Here is a 25522-nt window from a genome sequence, read left to right as displayed (position 1 = left end):
ATATGATATTATTTTTTTTATATAATGTCAAAATCTATCATAAAATTTGATTTTTTGTAATAAAAAATTAATGTCGACATTTTTGCTCGCTCGCAACTTTTTATTAATTTTGCCCGATACGCCAAATATTGCCAGTCAAAATTTTGGCTCATTACTGGTGTTCCAGTCCCCTCTTCCGGTCCACCCCCCCCCCCCTCCAATTCTCAGATTCTAGTTTCCATAACAACATTAGGCAAGATATTCAAACATTTTACATTCCCAGTCGGACAATATACATCCCCCAAAGCTTGTGCTTTTATCAATGTAATATGTACTAATTCCAAACAATTCATTGCCACTTTTCAACCCTATCAATGCGAGACACGTTTACCAATTCTAGTCAAGAGAATGAATACGAATGTAGTCAACTATTCAGCTCGTCTCCTATGTTATTTCTTTCCATTAGATATCAAAATGTTGAAAATGCTTCAGTGAAATCCTGCTTATTTTTATGTCTTTTGTCGGATCATGTACGAAATCTTTCGTCCTAAAAAAAAATATAGCCCCCACCCCAGCACCCTCCCTTCTCCCCCAGAATTGATATTGTATGCTCGGTCCTATAATAAAACCTGCCGTACTTCTGATACCTTATCTCCTTTCATCATGCATGATCATATTCGACTTGGGCCTACGACTGACCTTATTTACTAAATAAACAATTTTAATATCGTTCTTAGCATAGTTGCACCTCCTTGAAATTGGCCGAGATTATCATATAATTCAAATATTTTGTCAATACTTCAGGGGGTCACCAAGATCCGTATCTCCATAAACTCTGCCCATCCCTTGAAATACCATCCATCATTGCCCTGGTCACACCAACGAGACCGACTCCAGACCGATCAAACCTATTACGTTATAAGTACCAGTGGCATATCATCGGTCAACTGGGATTGGTTCCGTCGATGTGAAGGTGTATTTGATGGATGTGGGGATAGCGTTAATGATTAACAGTACCATGGGGTAGTATTATTGGTCGTTCAATCCAAACTGTTTTGGTGCATATATATCAAATGAATATATACCCTATACTCTTCAAAATGTTTGGATCAAATAATCAAGTGTGTTGTTGAATGAATTGAATCCGGCTGAGAAAAAAAATGGTACTTATTCAATGCAGGATGGAGACATTTTTTAAATAAATGCATTAAGTGCTCTTCTGAAAAGGTATCTCTTTAGATATGAGTAGATTGTCTCAAGAATGATTGGCACTAATCGTTATAAAATATGATGTAGAAGTTAGAATGGCTCTTTAATGAATATAAAAACTGATAATTATGAATTATTATTTTCAGTACTCTTTTTACTTTTTAGTGTTTTTCCATCGATATGTAGATTGAGTTATTCAAACCACCCATATTGTTCAAACAGCAGATAACAAAGATCTGTGTATCTCGTGCAAAAGGCGATATAGAAATATGAATTAATATTGTTATCATTATTTCCAGTTGCACGTGGCATACGCCTTACAGCCAAATTCTTTGCAGCAGATTGTCAAAGTATATAAGTTGTTATTTTCTCTTGTATCCGTCCAACCGTCTTTTTTGTAGTTATTGATCAAAATGATCATTTTAGACTGATATTTATCTCTTATTGACTTAGTTGGGTGATTACTTGTTTGGTTACGAGATGTAGAATTTATTGACACTAAGTAAACTTGCTTAGCGACTGATGACGGACGGGTGTGGGATTACCAAAGAGGAAATAAAAGAAAGATAAGTCTCGCTCTACATATCATTCATAAATCGGGAGAAGGACCACTCAAGACCGTTCAGGTGAATATTCTTTCAAAAGTAGATCATTATTACAACGATATATCTTTATTTACTAACTTAGATGTATTCATTCATTTATTTTATCTTATCTTTCGATTTACTGGATAAAATTTGAAGGAATTTTCTCCTTTCTTAACATTTCCCAAGCATCATCATCATGAAGTTGCGTATTGATTCGAAACACGTCACTGGATTTCTGGCATGATTGACCTATACCTTAATTCAATTTGATATCTTCGTCTGTGACACGATGATATGCAAAGTTTAATATCAAAATGTAAAAACAGTACATTTTATTGTCTGATTCTCGAGATTTTATGTATTTCCGTTACAAATCAATATTGTATGTTATCACGTCTATCGTATCAGTCAACTGAATCAAAATGTCTGGACAACTAAGCACTCGCATATTATCATAATATATACAATCATGTCGAAGTAATCGAATATTAAAATCGTGAGAAAATCAATGTGTCAGCAAAAAATAATCGTATCGCTGAGGTTTTGTGTGATGGGCCCATTGAAACACACACACGTATGTGTTTATATTTATAGTCGAGAGTTATGAAAAAAAATTCATTCACCTTGAGATAAAAAAAAATATTGACTAGGTTGACTGAATTATTGATTGGGAAACGTTTAACCTTTCAATGTATAGTCGTGTTGAATTTATTTTTATAAACCTTTATAGCTTGATCTCCATAACAATGGATGCATCAGATGAAATAGTCAGCTTGCAAGGTCGTCTATTGTCCTTAAAATGAATTAATGTTGCATTGACTTCACTTCATCAGTGAATAACAATTCAGTTTTTGATATGTTGCATCTGTGTAAATTTGCTAAATCAAATGTGAAGCAAATGTCTATTCTCTTTCCTTATAGGTGTTTCTCCGTAGCTTTTTTTTCTTCAAAAGTACATTGTTTTGATATATTCAACTTTGTGATTTTAACTTTATCATTTATAGATGCATCTTACCTGTATTATTACTATTATCGGGTTTTTTTTTTTGGGGGGGGGTGCATATACATTATGATATTCTTGTAATTGTTTTCATACTTTGTGATTATTGGAATTCTCGAAATTATAAAGCCTATCATGTTCATTAATACTGATTACATTATTGGTGAATTTGTTGTTGCTTATATCTTTGTAGTCAACATTACCCCATCATTATCTTTTTGATCGAATATTTTCACGAAGATTTTATTGCGATAAGTAGTATATATAAATCAGGTTGTAGATTTGACTAGATGGTATTTAGGACCTTGTAGACTTTGCCCTTGGCAAACAAGTAAACCATTAAAACTCAACGAATGTGGGATCTTGTGAAGCGAACATGTGAATAAAGCGAACAGTTCTCAGTAATACTACATACCCACTATACTCCAGGGATGTACTAATCGATATTTGGAGCTCGTCTGATCTTTGGTCAGCTCAGTAGGTCAACTATTGATATAGATTCTTGGATATTACAATCGATACTACTCAACGAGTGTCCACCCAGGGACTTCATATTATTTAGAAGAGCAGTAGACAATAATATACGAACATGTGATAAAACCGAACACTTCATTATTAGTGCATATTATGAGTTTCGATTCAAACGAGGTTAGGAATAGCATTTCCCATGTATTGGGGTAAGCATAAACTATTAATTTCATATATTATATCATAGAAAATATACAACCGGGATCGAATCATCGAGATAGCTATTTGGTGATGGTGGAGTGGTAGTGGTAATGATGGTGATGTTGGTGGTGGTTGTAGTAGAAGTAGTAGTATAGTAGTAGTAGTAGTAGTAGTAGTAGTAGTAGTAGTAGTAGTATGGTAGTAGTGATAGTAGTAGTAGTAGTAGTAGTAGTAGTAGTAGTAGTAGTAGTAGTAGTAGTAGTAGTAGTAGTAGGAGTAGTAGGAGTAGTAGTAGTAGTAGTAGTAGTAGTAGTAGTAGTAGTAGTAGTAGTAGTGATAGTAATAGTAGTAGTAGTAGGAATTTTAGTAGTAGTAGTAGTAATAGTAGTAGTAGTAGTAGTATAGTAGTAGTATAGTAGTAGTAGTAGTAGTAGTAGTAGTCACTGCAGTAGTAGTAGGAGAAGTAGTAATAGTCACTGCAGTAGTAGTAGTATTAGTAGAAGTAGTAGTAGTAGTAGTAGTAGTAGTCACTGCAGTAGTAGTAGTAGTACTAGTAGTCACTGCAGTAGTAGTAGTAGTAGTAGTAGTAGTAGTAGTAGTAGTAGTAGTAGTAGTATAGTAGTAGTAGTAGTCACTGCAGTAGTAGTAGTAGTAGTAGTAGTAGTAGTAGTAGTAGTAGTAGTAGTAGTAGTAGTAGTAGTAGTAGTAGTATAGTAGTAGTAGTAGTCACTGCAGTCGTAGTAGTAGTAGTAGTAGTAGTAGTAGTAGTCACTGCAGTAGTAGTAGTAGTAGTAGTAGTAGTAGTAGTAGTAGTAGTAGTAGTAGTAGTAGTAGTAGTAGTAGTAGTAGTAGTATGCTTTTCATCGTCGTCATTATCCCCATGACAATCTTACTTCATGACCAATCATCATCTAACATTTACATACAATGAACAGTTCATGTGTGAAATTAATCAATTTTGTTTATTATATGCATGGTTATCGAGGGATATACGAGTGCTGGATAATTAATAATTTGTTTTATTTTCTAACGTCTTTCTTTCAGATTAAGAAACTGTCAACATGTCGAAGAAATCGGATCTGAAAGCCTTTCGTAAGGATGCCTTGAGTTGGCATAACAAGTATCGAGATATCCACGGTGTGCCTAACTTGAAGCTTTCTGACAACCTAAATGACCACGCCCAAAGATGGGCGGAGCATCTGGCTCGTTCAGGAACATTCAGTCACAGTAATAACAGAGAGCTGGGAGAAAATATTGCCATGCATTATTCCTCGGCATCCACAGAATTATCTGGTATGTACAAAATATTGAAGTTATAAAGTATACTTCTAAGCGATTATTTAAATTCCCTCCCCCCCCCCCCTTCTCCCAAGAAAAGTCCGTTATTCTTGACATGCCCACCTGTTACCGAACCAGACACGAGGAATCGGTTGCACAAAGAGTTTTAGTCAAACGCAACTCTATTTTCAATCAATCAGAAGAATGCATTCTGGACTTGTGTAAGTTGTGTTTGATTATTTGAGTGAAATTCAAACACAACTGTTTCTTCATTGGGTCCCACACGTTTCAAATCTGTCACATTTGTTCCTAACATACAAACAAACAAAGCTTTTGCTAGTAAGTCCCCAATTAATCAACAGCATGCAGAGGATGTATTTTACTTTGATATAGAGAACAAAAACTGAACAAAAATCAATGCTGATTAAAAATAAATATTCATCTGTTTACAAACTGAGCACACACTGGATAATTCATAATTGTTTTATTCCACAATCGGCTAGTAAATCATACATCTATCAACTACAGAGGACGCACTTTTCTGTGATATATTGGCGTCATAATTTTCCAAGGCATAGGTTTCACTCTCGTCACCACGCTTTCAAAATGATTATTGACAATCCTGACAATGACGAGGAGGGATTATAGGATCCAATTTAGCATTGGTGGACATTGCATATGACAAATATATTCCTGTTCAGATACTCAACCATAATGATCAACGTCATTATACCGTGGGCATCACCGGGATGAAACAAAACCATGTTAACAAGTGCATGCAGTGCATTTTATTACGTTCATCTTTATATTGCTGGGTTGGGCATTTTTATGCCTAATCTACAATTTGAAAGTGTGGCATTTCATAAACCTTCTAAATTCTTTGTTTTAATAATTATCTCCAAACCATAGGTCAAGATGCGACTGACCAGTGGTATCAGGAGTCTAGCAAGTACGACTTCGGCTCTCCTGGCTTTCGACAAGGAACTGGTATGTAACAATTTTATTAATATTAGAACAGTTTCATACAAATCGCCATTATTTTTAGAAGAATAATAATTTTCTCCCGTAAAAAAAAAAACCCATTCAATATGCAGGTCATTTCTCTCAAGTCGTGTGGAAATCAAGTAAAGAGTTTGGGATCGGGAAAGCTATCTCAAAGGACGGGAAGGTGATCGTTGTTGGGAACTATAAACCAGCAGGCAACATGGCTGGCAACTTTCCAGAGAATGTATTCCCACCACTCGCTGAGAAAGTGGACAAGAAAAAGAAAAAGGAAGACAGGAAGAAAGCTCGACGGGGCTCTACCAGTTCAACCAGCAGTAGTAGCAGCAGCAGTAGCAGCAGCAGTGATGAGGAAACAAAATCGAAGGTACTTGTTCTATGAAAAGTAGGGTTCCTTACTTTCTTTGATTTCGCAACAAAATGTGTTTTGCATAAAACTATGATTCTGATTCCATTGTGTAGTCTGCGCACAAAACTCCCTGATTCGTTGAAGTGTATATAGCCAATATCATTTTCCAAGCATCTCTTTATTTTTTTCTCTTGCTTTTTTCTTCTTGTCCTGCACGTAGGGTGTTTTTAAAAAGAAATCCAAGAAATCCAGTGGCCTTCCCAAAGTATCTCGATCGGAACAGAAGGCTTTCGACAAAGAAGCTCTGAGGTCACACAATGATTACAGACGTCATCATGGAGCACCACCATTGGAAGAATCACGCGAGCTTTCAAAGAGGGCACGAAAATGGGCTAAACATCTAGCAAAGAATAACCTTTTCGAGCACAGCAAAGCGAACGACATTGGAGAGAATGTTGCCATGCATTACTCCAGCCTTTCTACTGAATATTCAGGTACATTGACAAAGTTTTATGCTACAAGTACAACTTCTACCAACACTACCACTACAGCCACCGCTACCACCACCACTATGACTACACTACAAAAACTAAAACTCTGGTGTTGATTTAACACCAGCCCGGAATCTATACATGTCCACACCAGAGAAGTGTTAAAAAACACCAGTTTCGTTTTGGTCTGACACCAGATGGGTGTTAATACAACACCAATTGGTATTAAAACAGCATCAGTTTGATTCCAAACTGGTGTTGTTTCAATACTTCTCTGGTGTTGACATATATAGATTCCGGGCTGGTGTTAAATCAACACCGGAGTTTTTGTAGTGTACTACTACTACTACTACTACTACTACAACTACTACTACTACTACTACTACTACTACTACTACTACTGCTGCTACTACTATTACTACTACTTCTACTACTACTACTACTACTACTACCATTACTACTACTATTACTACTACTATTACTATGCATTTACTTAAAGAAAAACTGAAATACTGCAATCAAATTAATTAAAATGAATTCAAGTAATCATATCAATTTTCATGTTATTTTTTTCAGGAAAGGAAGCTGCAGCTCATTGGTATAGTGAGATTCATAACTATGATTTCAAGAAACCAGGGTTCACAAAGGGGGCCGGTAAGTATATTTCCTAATTATTTATTTATTTATTCATTTACTCACTTATTTATTTATTTATTTATTTATTTATGTATCTATTTATTGATTAATTAATTAATTTATTTATTTATTCATTTATTTATTTATTCATGTATTTATTCATTCATTTATCCATCTATTTATTCATTTATTTATGTATTTATTTATTTATTATTCATTCATTCATTTATTTATTTCGTTGTTTAATTATATACTTATCTATACTGTTTATTTACCCAAAATATCGTGTACTACAAAACTTGAGGTGTCAAACTACACATCGGTGCTTACTTTACAGATGACCATACATATAGGACTACCAAAATAAATACACCGTCAGTGCTAGATTTATGGTGTAACGTTGAACCCCTCTAATGTTGCCAATTGGTTTAGTTGTAATAGTAAATAGTGTTATGTCTATACACCAGAGGGTGTACTTCAACACCTGATGTCCCTGATTCCATCTGACCCCCAGCATTTATATTTCATTTCTTGCAGGACACTTTACCCAGATGGTATGGAAAGGATCTCGTGAATTCGGCATCGGGAAGGCGATCGACCGTGAGGGTAAGGTCATCATCGTCGGTCAGTATCGACCTCCTGGTAACATCATTGACCACTTCGAAGAGAATGTTTTCAAGCGCGATGATGGTATCATGCCCCCACCGCCCCCTGAGAAGGAATCTACCCAGGTTACTCGGGTAGTAAGATCAACTGAATACGAGTCAGGGCCAAGCAGAGAAGTCAAATCTGCTGAAGTCAATGAAACCATCAGGAAGGTATGATAGAAGTAGCTGTAAGATTTTTTCTTTTTGGGAGGGGGGGGGGTATCGTTGTTGTTTCTTATTTCATTGTTGACCAAAGCAGTCAGCCAGTTGTGGTTGGGGGGAAAAAATAACTAAACTTTAAAATTCACTAAAGAAACAACGCTGTTGTCCGGAGATGGAACTGTCGCGATCTTTTTTGGTTTTGGTTTGGTTTATTCACGATAAAAAATATACATTGTAAAATCAAATTAGTATAACAGAATCATAACATAAATAATGAATATAATACAACATATAAAACTTATACATATCGTAGGGATGACTCGTTTCAGATGGGCTATTAATATAGCCCATCTGTTCTTCCCCGAGGTCCCTGGCGCTATCTCTGAACCCGCCTGTCCTTGATGCATTCCGAAATGGCGCTGTACAGTATAATGACAACCGCTCTTAAAATATTTGAAGTAAAAAGGACGAAAGATGAGTATCGGAAAAGCGATGTAATACTATTACTACCCGTGCTATTCAAGTGGGGGGGGGGGGGGGAATGATGTCACATTTAAGTCGCCCATCAAAATATTAGGGAGACTCCCTTCATATGATGCGCCATTAGATATATCTAGCTACATCTTAATCATGTAATTGCCTTGTCGCTTCGAATGTTCTCGTTAGTTATATTGATTATTTCAGTGTAGATGATTTTTCTGGTTTTACTATTATGCATTTAGTATAATTTTCAAATAGAATTAAAAAAAATCACTTCTATTTTGTGTTCAGATGGGTGGAGTCAAGTTAAAAGAAGCGGACGTATCACCAGCGGACCTGAAGACATTCCAGAAAGACAGCGTGGCTGCTCTTAATAAGATCCGACAAAAACATTCCGTACCAAAACTCAAGCAATCGGATGAACTGGAAAGAAGAGCTCAGGAATTTGCTGCCAAACTGGCTAAGAAAGATGAGTTTAAAAACAGTGATGAGAAAGACGTCGGAGAGAACATTGCGATGCACTACAATAGCGCCAGTACCGAGTTTTCAGGTAAATGGAGTATTTCGTCAACATCAGTTTTTACCTCATCTTCATCATCATCGTCATCCTCCTCTCCCTTCTCCGCGATTCCTCCGCATCCTCCTTGAAATCATCATTATCTTCCCCTTCTTCTCTCTTGTCCTCATTACCGTGTAATCGCCAATGCCAGTATGGCACAAACTTCACCATCACTACCATGACTACCTCAACCATTCTCAAGTATCATCATCATCACCACCAACAACAGCCATGTCAGTATGATTTTTCTAATCTTCATTATCCTCGTATCACCTCGATCAATTCGTCTCCCGCTCCTTCTCATAACAATTACATCCATCACCGGCACCAGCACCACCATCATTATCATCATCATTATCACCATCATCATCACCCTCATCACCATCATCACCATTATCATCATCATCATCACCATTATCACCCTCATCAGTATCATCATTATAATCATCATTATCATCATCACCATTATCATCATCATCACCATTATCATCATCATCATCACCATCATTATCATCATCATTATCACCATCATCATCACCATCATCATCATTATCATCATCATCACCATCATCATCATCACCACCATCATCATCATCATCATCAACTCATTTTCTCCTTCTCTCCTTTGCTATGTCTTCCGCTGCCAATCGATTTGACTCAAGTTAATTCGTATTTTTTTTGTCACTAAAAAAAAGAGCAATCAACAAACATCACTTCATTGTCTTTCGATCAATCTATTAGACTCTCCACATCTTCAATCTGTACACTCCATCCGCCTCCTATACCATTTAATCCTCGACCAACTATCATGTCCTTCGTTCAAATCCATTGATTAGCTGCGTAACGAGGGAGGCTGTGGATCACCCCCCCCCCCATACACACTTTTTCAGTAACCATGTTTAAGAAAAAATTGTGAGTTTATATTGAGCCCCCCCCCCCCTCCTTCAAAATCCTTTTGATACCCCTGGAGAGTGAAAATTCATCCAGTTTAGTCACGAAAGGCATAATTGATTAAAAATTTGTGTAGAATGTGACTTTGTTTTCATGGAAATATTAGGTAATAAATTATGTTATAAGAATGTAAGATATGAAATAAAGAACATGGTATACGTTGCCAGAAAACGGAGGTCTACAACTGAGATCTACAAACAATCAAAGGCAGTAATATTCTTGAACTTGAACCTTATTTATATACTTTAGCGATGTTCTATCTTTTAAATTATACAGGTCAAGAAGTGGTGGATATGTGGTACAAACAGATAGATAAATATGATTTCAAGAAACCCGGTTTCACTTCAGGGGCAGGTAAGTAAAAACAAAGAAAAAAGGGAGGGGATGGGAAGAAAAAGAAGACGAAGATTCCTAAGAACTTAAAACTTGACTTTTTATTAATTTATTTTTCTTTCTAAAGCTTTATTTAAACTCTTAAAGAACAACTTTAAAAGTCTATAAGTTAATCAGGTTGCATAGAAAATATAAAGCATTAAAAAAGACTGTTCTTAGTTTTTACTATACTATAATGGCGTACAGATGGGGGACTTGGGGTCATGCCCCCCCCTTAAAAAAAGTTTTTACGATTAAGAAAAATCAAATTGTTTGCTCATTTTTTTTTGCTTGTAGAGTTTTTCTCCCATTTTACGTCCCTGCTTCGTTGCAACTTTTATGTTAAGATCAAACTAGATTTGATCAAATTCAGATGAAAGCTAAGGTAGCTTGGTGCAAATTACTACGTAATTTAATTATTCTTATACAACTGATTAGTCGCCTATGTCCAGAGCGCATTAATAAATTAGAACATCCCGTTTTTATGCCAGTTTACAATAAAGTATATACATATATATATATATATATAGCTCGTGCTTCGCGATGCCAGTAGCAATTTTTATGATGATTCATGTATTAATGTCACTACTCAAATACATAATCAGAGAGGCACTTCATAGAATTTATTTCAAACAATTAAAATTATCTTGTCAAAAGGGCATGTACCTTATTTTAATCGAATAGACTCTACATTAATTTATTTTCACAACCACCTTTCATCTTTTTAAAATAAATTCTGTATAAAATGCCTTTCTGGTGGGGTATATCGATTAAAATTCGAACACAATGTTTCTAAGGTGTAGTCATTACATTTCGAGTACTTTGTTTTAAAGTGTATTTACTATCATTACCGCGATTAAATATTATATTTGTTGTTTATTTCTTTACAGGACATTTCACTCAGATGGTATGGAAAAACAGTAAGGAGTATGGTATCGGTAAATCAATCACAAAGGAAGGAAAAGTTCTCACAGTTGCCTTCTTTAGACCTCCAGGAAACGTCATGAGACAGTTTGAAGATAATGTACTCCCCGCTAAGAAATAGATACTCTGAATTTCACGGACTAGAAAGTAATATAAAAGCAAATTAGCTGTTAGGGAACAATCCGATACCCGATTTAAGAAATTGCTTTTCATTTTTTGTTAGTCTTTATATTAAACTTTTAAATCCTGTCTTATGCTTTGGTTAAGGGTTAGTATTGTGAATTATGCTCGAGTATCATCAAACATTACAAAATTACTAAAGTATAGTGGTAATTGGATTTGTTCAGCTGTTTGATGTATAATCTGTAAATCTATCAAATAAAGATCATTTTTATTTATATATGATGTCATTTACTGTTTTAAGGCACATGCATTCATATGATCTATTATGCACTTTTATGGATTTAACAAAACTAATGATAGTTTTAATGATATTTCAATTTTTGATAATTTTCTAATCACAGCCTAAGGAGATTTGTCTGGATCCATACTTGATGGCTGTATTTTTTTGTTAACTAATAAATACATAACAAATCGAATAGCGTATCCAGCATCAATTATGACAAAGCAATGTATGGGCCCTTACACAAGCATAATAGAGTCACTATTGTCCCCAGACAATTATTGGGCCTATGGAATAATTTGTAGGATCTGCTGGATACGCGCCTGAACTCAGTCAGGTATACAAACGAATAAACAAACAAGAATATATATAAAAAACTACTCAATGATATTGAAAATTACATAGATTATTAAAACATTTCAATCAATTTATGCCCTTTGAGCAAAAAAGCATGATAAAAGGAATACGTATTTTTTTGTCTACTCGTTTTTAATCCTTTTTAATCAAATTGGTGATCGTTAAAGGTTTGGAAAGCTATCGATTTGTAGTTGATAGCTCTCAGTAGAGAGGGTTTAATAAATTTTAAGTATATTCTAGACGTTTTTATATACTTTAGAAAGATACCTAGCTGTTATGTATTTTATATACATACAAGGACAGTTACAGGGAAGCAGGGACATGCGGTCCCTGGTTCCCATTCAGAAGTGAGAATAATGTATTTATTTCAGAGGAAAAAGTAACAAAGATTTTGAAGGGATGACCCATTTTGGCTTGTCAATTGTTGTGCCCCCCCCCCTTCTCCATCTCATTTCAGGAATCCTGGGGTTCTCCCCTGTGTAAACCTGTATTCAAAACATCCGTCACTGAGAACGGAATGGATCAATCAAAGTAAATATTTGGTCCTATATTGAATTTTAAAATGTTTTGCATTATATCATCATCAATATGTAATATTGTCATTATTGTCATGTTCGATGTAAATATCAACTCTGTATTACCACTCGTCAATACCACCATTATCATTATTTTCATCCTCATCGTCGTCTTAATTGTCGCCAACATGGTTTCGTCATTGTCATCGTCATCACCATCACCATCATTATCACCACCACAACCACCATAAACATTGCGAATATATAGAATAACATATATGTTGTGTACAAAGTTATTACGAATTATGTATTGTATAGATGTGGATTTGACTATATCTAAAATCACGTTTACTCTAACGTGAGGAAGTTTATCTCAGTTAACTTAACGAGTGAATATTCTAAATCAAGAGTTGTGTCTTTTCAATAATCATGTGCAATCGTTTTTCAAATTATTATCTAATATTTCCAATGTTGGTCTTTCACATATTTTGCATACCAGTAGCAGTAATTCGCACACTAAGAACAAAATTTGTACATAGTTAAAGGGAGGGTGAGAATGGGTTTTCAGATGTATATCATGATTTCCCAATAGTTTTCTATCTCTGTAAAAAAAATTGACTCGTAAATTTATTTCACATGATATCATAATCAATGTTGTTGAAGGACTTGCGTGTACTGCTACGTCTATTGATGTCTTAGACAGTAGAACGATGTATTTAAAGAGGTTAATTGAGTATAATTATAAATAGATGTTTTGCATTTTATTCCAATAACATAACAGAGAAAGTGGTGGCCAGAGAAGGAGAGAGAGAGAAGATCACATGCATTTAGTATTTCTATCATTTATTTGACCTTGATCCCTACGTATTCTATCTCTAATAAATTGTATATGAAGTTTAAATTGAACTTAACTTATCATGCCTTGTTTATCTTATATATATATTCATTTTTTTCCCATTTATTTTCGTATTTCTCGTTTGACACTGTCTTGTTTCACATAAACGAAAGAAAAAACCACAATACATAATATAAAATTAGAAACAAATGAAATACAAGTAATAAGTTATATCTAAATCTTGAAATCGAAGAAATAATGGGAGCTACATAAAAGCAAGTTTTTAGAACTGCGGGCCCTGGTGAAATAGGTTGAAAGTAATGAATGGCAGAAGATGGATACAATTTTATGACCTAAAATAAATCAGTTGGATTTTCATTTTTTCATTTAAATAGTTTACTTTCCCCTTTCAGCCTTCTCTGAAAGACTCGAGCCCTCAACAACATTTTTCATTTGCCATTTATTAAAAGTTTGTTTGATTCCATTCAATGTTGATAAAATGTTTACTGTATAATGAAAGCTTGAATGTTTTCCATTGATAATTCATCCAGATAAATAATTCTTTCTACGCATCATCAAGTATTTTGCTCACAGATGAAGGCAATGTCATGACAAATGATCGTTTTTGTGACATTCGACACAGAGCCGAATGCCTCTCTAAAATCGATAACAAGTAACACTCGAGTTATGATACTATTACTCTAAATGTAAAGAAACGCCTTATAACTTAAGTAAACGCATACAACAAAGGGACCTTTCCAAAATCCTGTTTGGTTTCAGTGTGACAAAACTATTTAAAACCTTTGTTCCTGGTTGTCAGATTTGGTTTGGTTTTATTTACCGTATAAAAATCACAATAAAATACATTGCACAAGATATGGGATTGAATATAAATATTTAAACATGCACATAAAACTATATAGATGGATCACTCTATTCAGAGCCATTGATATAATAGCTCTATTCCAGTCATAAGATAGGAATATTGTAGGAACTTGAAGTATGTGATAGATAAGCAAAAATGATAAGTTCATATAAATTTAAAAAAGAGCGTGACTTGAATCCGCGTTGCTTATGATATAGAAAAATGAAACAAATTGATAATCGTAATATGATAACCATGCTTGAGAAAAGAACATAAGCAATATATAATGATTCAGGTATTCTGTCCCCTAATTTTCATCGCTCACTTGACAATTAATCACGACAACGTTTCTCAAAAGAGCAAAATGGTTTGGTACATGTTTGAAGAAGAAAATTTGCATCCGCATTTTTGCCAATGATTCAGCTCAACTGACTTGGTTTAGAAAGGCAAATACAGACCGAGATGCTGTTTGAAGGTTTGCATGATGGTATGAACAATCGCTGAAACTTCTACTTCTATCCTCTTTCTATTGGTCCTTTACAGAACTTTACACTTTTTCCCGCAAAAATTATTGGAGACTTGCACGACGTATGAAACTACGGTTACCAACCCACAAAGCTCAAAATACATGGAACAGCTTACCCTACTGACACGCCACAAAAAAAGACTTATCACGCATTCGATTCGACTTGATGTGCAATCAAAAGACTCGACACCCGCAGAACATCGGTTTTAAGGGGTTTTAAGTTATCATCAGGGGCAGTGCTACAGGCATGCAGGGGGGGGGGTGCATGGTGAAAGTAAGGTGAAAGTAAGAGAAAAGAAAATCAAGGATCAAAAGAAGAAGAAGAAAGAGTACTGGAAGTTTGTATTTTTGTAACTTAACTATCCACATTTATTTTTAAAGCAAATCGACGTCAACATTTGCTGTCACCATGCCCCTCGCCATGACAAAAAATGAACTGGCATTGTCCTTTGGCATCTACACTATAATAATCACTGGCGTAAATCCCGGAAGGATGGGGGGATATAACCCCCCCCCCCCCCCCCACTTTTCGAGGAGGGGGGGATGGCCTGTACAAACATCCCCCCACTTTTTACGAAAGAAATGAAGAAAAAAAATCACAAGAGATAATTGTTTTATTGGTGAAAATTCTTCCTAAAATACCGCTTAACAAAAAAAAACAATATTATTGAATCATAAAATGCAAATAAAGAGCCAGTTCACCATTTCCAAACGAAATACTTATGTCCTTATTATAACATTGAAGAGAAACCCCCGTTTCTTCCAATTCATCAATGTTGGGGTCTTTGGGAAGGGATTAAGATGGAATGTCAAAAAATTTTGAATGTAATCTCTAATAAAACCATTAAACCATCATGGGGTAAAAAAGATGATAATATTGGAGGGGTATTTGCCATATGGACATACAGTGGCGTAACTACGGGGGGCATGGGGGGCACATCCCCCAATCGGCTGACCAAAAAAAAAAGGGGGAAAGGAGGGAAAGGAGAAAAGAGGGAGAAAGGAAGAGAAACGTATTGGGAAAGAAGAAAGTATTATTCATTATAATGTTATATTATATTATAATTATGTTATGTTACATTACATAAGAAACATTTTTATCATAACTTTATGAAACATAATTTGCCCAGCGCCTACGTCTTCATTGTTCCTGGTGCTCGCATTGTCTGTTTAACGAGATATATAATCCTGTTGTACTAAAACATCCCGTTTTCAAGTCAATATAAACCAAATATATTTCCTAGCACTTGAGTTATCATTGTTTTATGTAGTGACATATGCTTCTTTTTCATGACTCAAAAAGTATATATGAAACATTTCCTGTCCATGATTACCTTCGCATTAGTGGATTGGTGAGATATGTCTGCTCTTCATGAATTCCTAAAATTAGTCCTTAAAATGTCCCTTCTTCTGATCTGAATATAAAAAATTTTCAGCTCGCGCTTCGCGCTCGCATCGTTTGGTTAATGAAATACGTATGGTCCTAGTTAATTCCTACAAAGAAACCTTAGAATGCCCCACTTCAGGTCTGAATTATCTAAGTTTTCAGCTCGCGCTTCGCGCTCGCATTGTTTAACGAGACAGGTACCTATCATGATTACACAAATTTGATTATAATGTCCCTTTTGAGGTGTGAATATAAAAAAAAATCAGCTCGCGCTTCGCGCTCGCATTATTTGATCAGTGAGATACATATCCGTTAATGACATTGTCCTTAAAATATCTATATTAGGTCAGTATAACTGGCAACTGAGTGCGCTTCGCGCCCTCACTAGCGCACTCACTCAGTGATTCAAAAAATTTGCTGGTGCCCCCGAATGCCGTGACCCACTGTGGACATATCAATGACAATTCCTTGCATATCTAAAAACATGATTGCAAAAAATGCCAAAATATTTCAGTCATCCCCCCCCCCCCACCCATCAACACGGATTTACGCCAGTGATAATAATTGCTGTCTGATGTGTCAGCCCGCGATCCTCGGCGACTAATTGGGCTGTTCAATTTCAGATTAATATATTATTACGATTTCCATTGGAATGCTGTCAAAAGTTTTGAATTATCATCTACTCAAACTCAGCATTCGGTCAGATTGCAAGTGTGCTGAACTTGGGCTAAATGAGCTCGTATGTTATGACGTACTTCCTGGTAATAATTTCTGCATTAATCAAGGAACACTTTATTGTTTTGGCGCTTAATTCGATAACGATTTCACATCGACTTTCCTGTCTCCTTTATAATCTAGTACACAATGTTCAGTGCATTGATTTCTTCCCCCATCAAAAACGTGAACGGCGTTTATTTATTTATTTGGTCTTCTTTATACAGGGTAACCCTTTGACGGCGTGTAGTCGATGGCAGGTGTCCATATTGGCTGCGTTGATGTACTTCTTGTTGACATCAATTACCATAATATTATGAACCAAATGACTGCCATAGAGAAGTCAGCTGCTTAACGGTTCTCCGATGGTTCTTAAAATGTGTCTGGAATCGGCAAGGGATCCAACAAATTAACATCCATATTGGCAATATCCCATACGCTTTTTGCCTCCTTGTACCCTAAGAGCTTCATGGTTGTATGGCATATCTGTTCGACCTGCCGAACCAGCAACGGACGAAGAGACTGTCTCCAACGGTACGCCGTCTCGATGGAATTCTTGTGCGTGCTGAAGAGCTTGACACTCCGTTGATCATTGGATCGTGTATTGGTCACGATCCACTCAATGACAGCGGGTGGAAACTCGAGACCAACGAAGTCATAGATCTGGTGTGCGGCACGAAGCGGGTCAAGAGCAAAGTCCTCGTAGCGGACTAACTTATATCGGTTGCGAAGCCAAGACGGCTTCTCGTTTTGGACTTGGTGGATGGAATCTCTGGTCCACTGACAAAGGCGGGGAATGGTATGCACCACGTGGTCTGGGTAGTCGCCCAACAGTCCTAGAGAATCGAGTTTACCTTGTAGGAGAAAGAATAGATCAGAGAAAGTCGCCTTAAAACGGATATATACTCAAGTTTTTCGACATCGGAGTAAAATCGCATGAATCTCAGAATTAAAAAATGGAAACGTTACCGCTGTCATATTTTTACTTCATTTTGCGTTGCCTGAATAGACATTCAACATCAATGAATTTATGTAACCGTAGACCTGCATGTCAATGCCTTATTTGCTTTTGCTAGGCCTCACATCCCATTCATAACTTTATGTATTCTGTTATTTGTCCAAATTTAAACTGCCATTACTGTTTTATCTTATTATGGAATTATTATTTTGATTGATTTGATCTCGTCGTACTGTATCTTGTTTCTTTTTCTTTTTTTAGAGATGTGAAATAAATAAATTTGAACTTGAATTATTCAATGTCAAATAATCATACCCACCTTTAAATCTTAGATGGCCAGTTGTAGTTGTTCTTGGTAGATGCGGCTTACTAAAATTGTAATAAAGTCTCCTCGAATTAGCAGTGCCTCTTGGATCCCTAACTAGGTGGATGATCTTCACATTTACCCCTGCATCAATAAGTGGTTTGAAGTAGTCGAGGTCAGCACGGATCGTCTTTATACAGAAGCGTTGGTGACTCTGGCTGCAGATATTGCGCATGTCATCCACTGTGACGAGAGTGCAATTGCGGTAGCTACTTTGGGGTCTCGATGGCCTTTTGCAGAGGGGAACGATCTTGTTACTCCGGACCGATCCACCATTCCACTTCAGCCATGATTGTGTGAGGTTCTCCTGAAATTCACACCGGGTGTAATTAAGCAGGAGTTGAGTTGATATGTTCTTGTGTTGGCTGACGTTGACATAACCCGATCGCAGCAAGGGATCAATAGATATCAGAGGTTCGAAGATAAAAAATAGAGATGGATTCTGGTTAAATATTTCTCCTATCAAGGTCGATCCTGTTCTCATCCTCGCAAGAATAACAATGAAAATTGGTTGTTCAGATTTCCCTTTCACGCCACCATCAGAACGGTCTTCAAACTGATCATTCTTAGCGACGAATCCATCCTTAGGGCTCTTTTCGTCCACATATTCATCAACTGTAATGGCTTCTCTTAGCCTCCCATTTTCATCATAGGTGTACCCGAGGTGGATATTTTCCATCTTAGGTTCTAACGGTCTGTGTTTTAAACCTGAAAGGTTGCTAGTCCTGTGCTCGGATGCTACATGACCCATTTTCTTCCCCTGTCTCATCCGTCTGTTTCCTTGATCAAACGCCCCTAGTCTGGAATCGTCATTGGAAATCAGTTTTCTTTGATAACTATGTATTCTCATTGGTATGTTGTCATTTATCGCCCCTGAAAGACGAGAGGCACTCGTGTTCAAGTAAACAAATAACAATACAAGAAGTATGCTCATTAAAAGTAGGAAAGATCGAAACATTCGAGACGTACTGGCTGATGAGATAATTTTTAACCCCCAAATTCCATGACCGGATTTCCGTTTTGTTCCAGCCATGTTGTTTTCTAAGACCATGAAGATCAAATGGTGCTAAAGAAATGATCAACTTTGGTTACGTTATTTAAAAAGGAGCCGCTGTGACGATAATAAATAACCTACATCCTCGCTATATTGCCTGGTTGATATTGTTCAATCGCGAATGCATAATTTTCGCATCACATGTTAATTTTAAGGAGTTTACTGAAGATTACGTATTCTTTGATCATCTACAATCGCTATCATGTAACCAATCTGTCTGGATGGTCCCATCGTCATTGAAACTCATAGTATGACAAATCATTTCCTGGATTGAATAAGGATGGCAGCGGCCAAAGTTAAATAAAAACATTCAGCATTGAAGTGCAAAGTCATTTTTTATCTTTAAAAGACACACCTATGAACTAATTAACATTATGCTCTAACACCTGGTATATCCTTTGACATCGACGAACATTCTCTCTCTGTTATCCCGTAATGATTCTCAGTAACTTTGATCACCTGCTTGGCTATGTTTCTGAGCAGGGCAAACGACCAAAACATTGACTGTACGACGGGCTTCCGCAAAACAGTTCATGTCTGGAATCCGCTGGGAGTTCATGGTGATGATGTCATCGAACACTTGCCAAGTTCAAGAATGCTCTCCTCAAATGACAGTTATTTGACAGCATCCTGTGCAATAATATGAAGAGAAATAATGATTAATAGGGATGTAATTTCGAATAGCAAATATTACGAAACATGAAGATTAAATTGAAACTGAATAACTGAAAGGACCTGTTCAAGAGGTTAGAACCTTATGTCTTCTTTTCGGATAAGGAATATTGGCAAGTACCCGGTATATGCACGAAAGTAGTCACTATTGTTTGATATGATAATATAATTAATACAAACAATACATTCATGTAAAGACACACACATATACAGGCATACACCCTCAATCACTCAACCACTCACTCACAGGGGCGTCGATCCATTTTTCAGATTGGGGGGGGGGGGCAAAATCATGAATAAACGTTCCAAAGGCGCTCGAACACACAAAACGAACAAACTCACCCACACACACCCCTACACCCCCACAAACATAGGCCTTTATTATATATGCATATATATATATATGACTCATGAGAAAGAGACATATATCTCACCCTCACCAACAAATTAATGCGAGCGCGAAACAGGAAAAGGTACCTGTTTAGGACTGTTTGTAGTAACTCATGAGGGGATAGATATATCACTACACAGATAATGTGAGTGCCGAGAGCGAGCTGAAATTTCTTTATATTCTGACCTGAAAGCTTGTTATTGTAATCATTTTTGGTACCAATGATTAAAATGGGTATCTAGAAGAACAATAGATGCGAGCGCGAAGCGCGAGCTGAAAATTTTGATATTTCGATCTGAAAAAATGACAGTTTAATGGACGATTTTTAATAAAGAACAAGATATATATCCAAAAAAAGAATATTGCAAATCGAAGCGGGAGTTCTTTTGAGGTTGAGAACTGAAAACGGGACATTCTATTCACCTATTTAATCATGAAAAGTTTGGGATTTCTTCCTACAGAAACGGATGCAAGCACGAAGCGCGAGGTGAAAATTTTGATATTTCGATCTGAAAAAAAAAGAGTTTATTAATGGACGCTTTTAATAAAGAACAAGATATATATCCAACAAAAGATTATTGCAAATCAAAGCGGTAGTTCTTTTGAGGTTTAGAACTGAAAACGTGACATTCTATTCACCTATTTAATCATGGAAAGTATGGGTTATTGCTACAGAAATGATGCGAGTGCGAAGCGCGAGCTGAAAATTTGTATATTCCAATCTGAAAAGCGGACATTTTGAGCATGATTTTAAATAAAGAACTAGTTGGTATCTCGATCTCGCTTGCTGATTTCCGTGTAACATTACAATCTTATTTTATTTTTAGTTGCACATGCGGAATTATTGGGGGGGGGGGCAAAATGATATGTTTGCCCCCCCCCCCAATATTTTCATTGGTGGGGCGATGGCCCCCCTGCCCCCCCCCCCAGGATCGACCCCACCCTTCATCATTTACCCACACACATACACGCGCACAAACACCCTCACCCTTTAAACACGCTCTGGCACGCACGTAAACCTGCACACACTTCCATCACCTTCCTTGCACACACCCACCCACACTCATTTCCCATACACACAGGTATAGACTACACGTCCATAATTGAGTTTGGGCAACCAAAGAGTAGAGCAATATTTTATGAGAACACTTCCATTGGAGCATTAGTAATTTAGTCAAACAGACGGACAGACAAACCCTCACACTCACACATACTGTTTGGAACCAGTCGAAACCTACTGTCGTTTAAATATTTTACATTTCTCTCAATAAATCTATATATTTTCGGTTTAAACGTTTGGTGGTTATGCTTGGATAACTTATTATTCGAGATTATGTGATAACCTAATAAAAATATCATCGCATGGAAATTCAATTAGAAAATATTGACAGCTAAGGACACGCTGAAGTAGATGAGTACGTATTTATAAAACTGGGTATGCTCTAATTCTGTCAAACAAAGGTTAATCATTCGTAATATCAAATTCTCAAATTTTCTAAATTTATGACTATTATACTATTATATACTATTGTTGGAGCATCCTTTTCAATTACTGTCCCATGTTCCTCAAACGACATATCCGCATTTGACATGTTTGTCAAATTGCCAGTTCACGAACACACTCGCCATGCTTGTATGGGAGTTCAAACATCTCAAAAACATGATTGCTATTTATCTCGTTTTTCTTATTAGCAAACACCATTGTGCAAAATGAAATCCCGTTTCTACATTATTTTTTTTTAAAGAAAATAACAGTGAATATTTTCCTAATAGAGATCAATACATTGGTGAATAGCCATTAATCATGATAAATATAATTATTATACAAGTAATTTACACCGTCTAGAACATGCACGCATGAGGTACCTCAAACTATGACGTTTAGATTGTTTCAACTGTAACCATGGTAACAAACGAGTGTAATCGCTGCGGTTTATAATTTCCGTTTCTATTTTTTTTGTGGTTATTCTATGACATTCCATAATACGAAAGATTGAGATTACATGCAATCGATAAAGATCATTCATTTCATTGGACATTTAAGATTCGTATATACGGATAAAATATTTCATATAGAAGGGAACAAAAGGTGGGCAGAATTATCAAGAATTTTTCTGACAAGCAATAGTATAATAATAATAATAATAACAAAAACAACAAACACAATCATGAAAGTCCTTGATTTCCAGAGAAGAGCAATTCCTCCCTCCCAAGAATAAAAAACAAAACAAAATGGAAAACAACTTTTCATAAAAAGGGAGACACAATGAGGACGGGGGAAGGGAGTTGTATCTGCATCAATCCGCCTGTGTACTGGCTCAGTCTACTATGGTTCGAAACTGAGTCACATAGGTAAATCACCATGGTATTGATAAGTAATAGGCCTATTACAAAATACCATAAACTCAGGGGCCTCTGAATGGAAAGTGATGAGGCAAAGACGCTTAATCTTGATAATCTCAAATCGTTATTGTATTCATGGAACGTCATTAAACTGCATAAAATTACCGTTATCATGGTTATGGTAAATTTGCCATCCATTGGTGAAGTTACCATTATGGAAACTTTGCCATCCAATGGTAACTTGCATGGAATCTTTGATTTCATTGGTTGTTGATCAGCGTTACAATGGAAGTTACCATTGGATGGCAAAGTTACCATAATGCAATGGGGTCTTGGAAGGTTGGGTGTGGTGGTCCTACCTGCATGAGGGATAGGGATGAGCTCACTTTGGCTGCGACTTTCAAATACTGAAAAGGGAAAGACGGGTAGCTATCCGAATGATATAAGAGTCAAGGAACATTGTGTGAGAAGACCAAATCCAGTGTAGTATGTAAGCAGCATAGCTGACGAAGTGAGTAGAGTAGTCGCCCAAGAATCGAAAAAAATGTATATTTGATATATATATATATTGTTTTATTGTCCAACTTAATGGAAATTCATTTTGTTTACATGCAAACATACAAATTACAACACATAAAGAAATGTACATAATCAAGGAGAGACAAATAAATAATATTGGAGTGCACATAATACACATTCATTCTTATACATAGTCAATTAAAAGGGTATAATGAGATCATTGTTAAAATAAGACCAACAAGTACGCATATTCAGTATAATTATCATTATTATTATTTAAGAACTGTTAAATGAGTAAAAGTATCAGGTCATTTAATTTTGTTTGTATTACTTGGATCATAATTCACATATAAATTCACAACTCTACATTGACCAATGACTATGTTGTCGATATTATTATTATTATTATTATTAGTTAGTGGCAGTTAATGTATTTATAAGGAGACATAGATGGCAATATTGAAGAATAAGAGTAATTCTGGGGGGGGGGGTCATTCTAAAATAGTGCCAATACTGATAAAAGAAATTGGCATACATGTTGCATTAGCCCTTATTTTATGCTCCTGTGGGGTTGAACTTCATTTTTGTACCCAGCTTTGATAGGGAAGGGTCGGTTGCTCCCCCCCCCCCCCAAGAAAAAAAAATAAAAACCGTACATCAAATTCTTCAATTTCATTATCAAATATTCACATGTCCTCTTGTGGAAAGCTCGGTCTCTCCACTACCTCACTTTCGATTTTCTTCGCTAGAATGAAGGAAATGAAGTCACAGGAGAAATAGAAAGAAAGGGAGTGCTTGGAGTGTGTGTGCGTTGTGTAGTGTGGGTTGTGAGTGCGAGCGCCGTGGGTTGTTTGCCAACCCCTAACCGGAAATAAAGCCATTGCATAACGTGAAAATCTAATAGAAAAGAATTGTGAGACTCCAACCTCCTCCCAGCCCTACGATTGAGCGGTCCCTAACTCCCTTGCGTAAGCTGAGACCAGGGCCCCGTCCATAGAGATAGGCCTATATACTTATTAGTATACATCTCTATGGCCCCGTCTTACAAAGAGTTGCGATTGATCCGATCAACCACAACTATGGAAAGCCAACAACGTCGACATCTAAATTACATGTTCGTTTAGAATGATGCATATTTATTATATTCATTTTTTTCTTTGTAATTCAGCGTGCTTCTCTTTGATTACAAAGGACATTGTTCAAATTTCCTGAAGAAAGAATGATGACATTGATGGATTTCATTATACTTGAGGTTGATCGGATCAATCGTCACTATTTGTAAGACGGGGCCCTGGAAGCTGCAATTAAAATAATTTATCGGGAATACTTTCTTGAATAGAACGCTTATTCAAATCAAAACGTGATCGAGGGGTGCTTTGCTATCATTTACCCTGATCTATTACAAAATTATACAATACTGTATAGGGATGTAATCTCCTTCAATTATTACCTATGATATACATGTAGGATTCGTTTGTGGGAAAGCTCTGACTGATCTGTCACGTCTGCTCGAGATCAATGGATTTACTATTTAAAAAAAAACGCATTCGCGAAAGAATCGCCAGCTATGTTGGAGTTGAAAAAAAAACCTTGATATTCATATATCTTGCTTCAATTACGGGAGCTTATCAAAAGAAGAAGTATCCCTTCTTTTTGCATTTGAAAATGGTGATAGAGTTTGTGAATTGAATAAGAAAAAAATATGTTGACAAGTATAATGGTTAGGATTATATTATTTTCAAAACTGATGAGTAAGAACTGTGTAATAAAATTATGGAGGGGGAGAAAAGTGCCGGAAAAGGATAATAGAGTGAAATCTTACTTTTGCAAGGGATTTGATTCGATTCCAAGTGGAATGCGACCTATATTTGATAATCTTGCAAAAGGAACTTTAAAACATCATTTCCACGCTACTGAGACTACGGTTTCTGAGTAATTGAGACTATATTATGCACAATGTGCAGATTAACTTAAACAGAATGGCATTTTACATTTATAAACAATGTATAAAAAAAATGACAATTTACCGGATATTGATTCAACCTTTTTCCCCCAAGGAATTAGCCGACTTTAAATTACTTACACTAATATTGGTGTGAAATTGATAGGTGATTGTTGATTGCATTGTTTGCGGGAATAAAATGATTCATGATCGTAATGAAAGAGGTATCATGCCAAGTCTTTTCTATTCTTTAATCGGTTAATCATCTTTATTAGGTTTTTAGGTTAATATTTAGGTTTTCAGGTTAATTTTCATACTTCGTTATTGTTTTATACATACATACAAGAGAACTGTTGTTGAGCTAGCGCCATAACCGTCTTAG

The 25522-nt window shown here is 36.1% G+C and overlaps 2 protein-coding genes across 3 annotated transcripts; one reads left to right on the top strand and one right to left on the bottom strand.

The window, feature by feature from the left end:
- The first annotated feature begins 1507 nt into the window (after window positions 1-1507).
- On the top strand, window positions 1508-13476 carry LOC129278036 (uncharacterized). 2 transcript variants are annotated; one of them, XM_064110124.1, is made up of 10 exons: window positions 1508-1814; window positions 4489-4737; window positions 5632-5709; window positions 5817-6091; window positions 6294-6567; window positions 7141-7218; window positions 7738-8018; window positions 8781-9039; window positions 10276-10353; window positions 11262-13476. In XM_064110124.1, exons 2-10 carry the CDS (start codon window positions 4506-4508, stop codon window positions 11414-11416), a joined length of 1710 nt encoding a protein of 569 aa, XP_063966194.1. In that variant the 5' UTR covers window positions 1508-1814; window positions 4489-4505; the 3' UTR covers window positions 11417-13476. The 2 variants fall into 2 exon arrangements, with proteins under 2 accessions (XP_063966194.1, XP_063966192.1); XM_064110122.1 differs by lacking the exon at window positions 1508-1814 and adding an exon at window positions 3141-3452.
- A 3642-nt stretch (window positions 13477-17118) lies between these two features.
- On the bottom strand, window positions 17119-19903 carry LOC129277644 (carbohydrate sulfotransferase 3-like). The gene is made up of 2 exons (XM_054913797.2): window positions 18175-19903; window positions 17119-17751 (listed from the first exon to the last, which is right to left on the bottom strand). Exons 1-2 carry the CDS (start codon window positions 19268-19270, stop codon window positions 17270-17272), a joined length of 1578 nt encoding a protein of 525 aa, XP_054769772.2. The 5' UTR covers window positions 19271-19903; the 3' UTR covers window positions 17119-17269.
- Window positions 19904-25522: the final 5619 nt, after the last annotated feature.

The sequence above is a fragment of the Lytechinus pictus genome, chromosome 15 (genome assembly GCF_037042905.1).
Source record: "Lytechinus pictus isolate F3 Inbred chromosome 15, Lp3.0, whole genome shotgun sequence".
In the NCBI taxonomy this organism is placed as follows: domain Eukaryota; kingdom Metazoa; phylum Echinodermata; class Echinoidea; order Temnopleuroida; family Toxopneustidae; genus Lytechinus; species Lytechinus pictus.
Note: the sequence above shows the minus strand (reverse complement) of the source record. Positions and strands in the feature narration are given on the sequence as shown.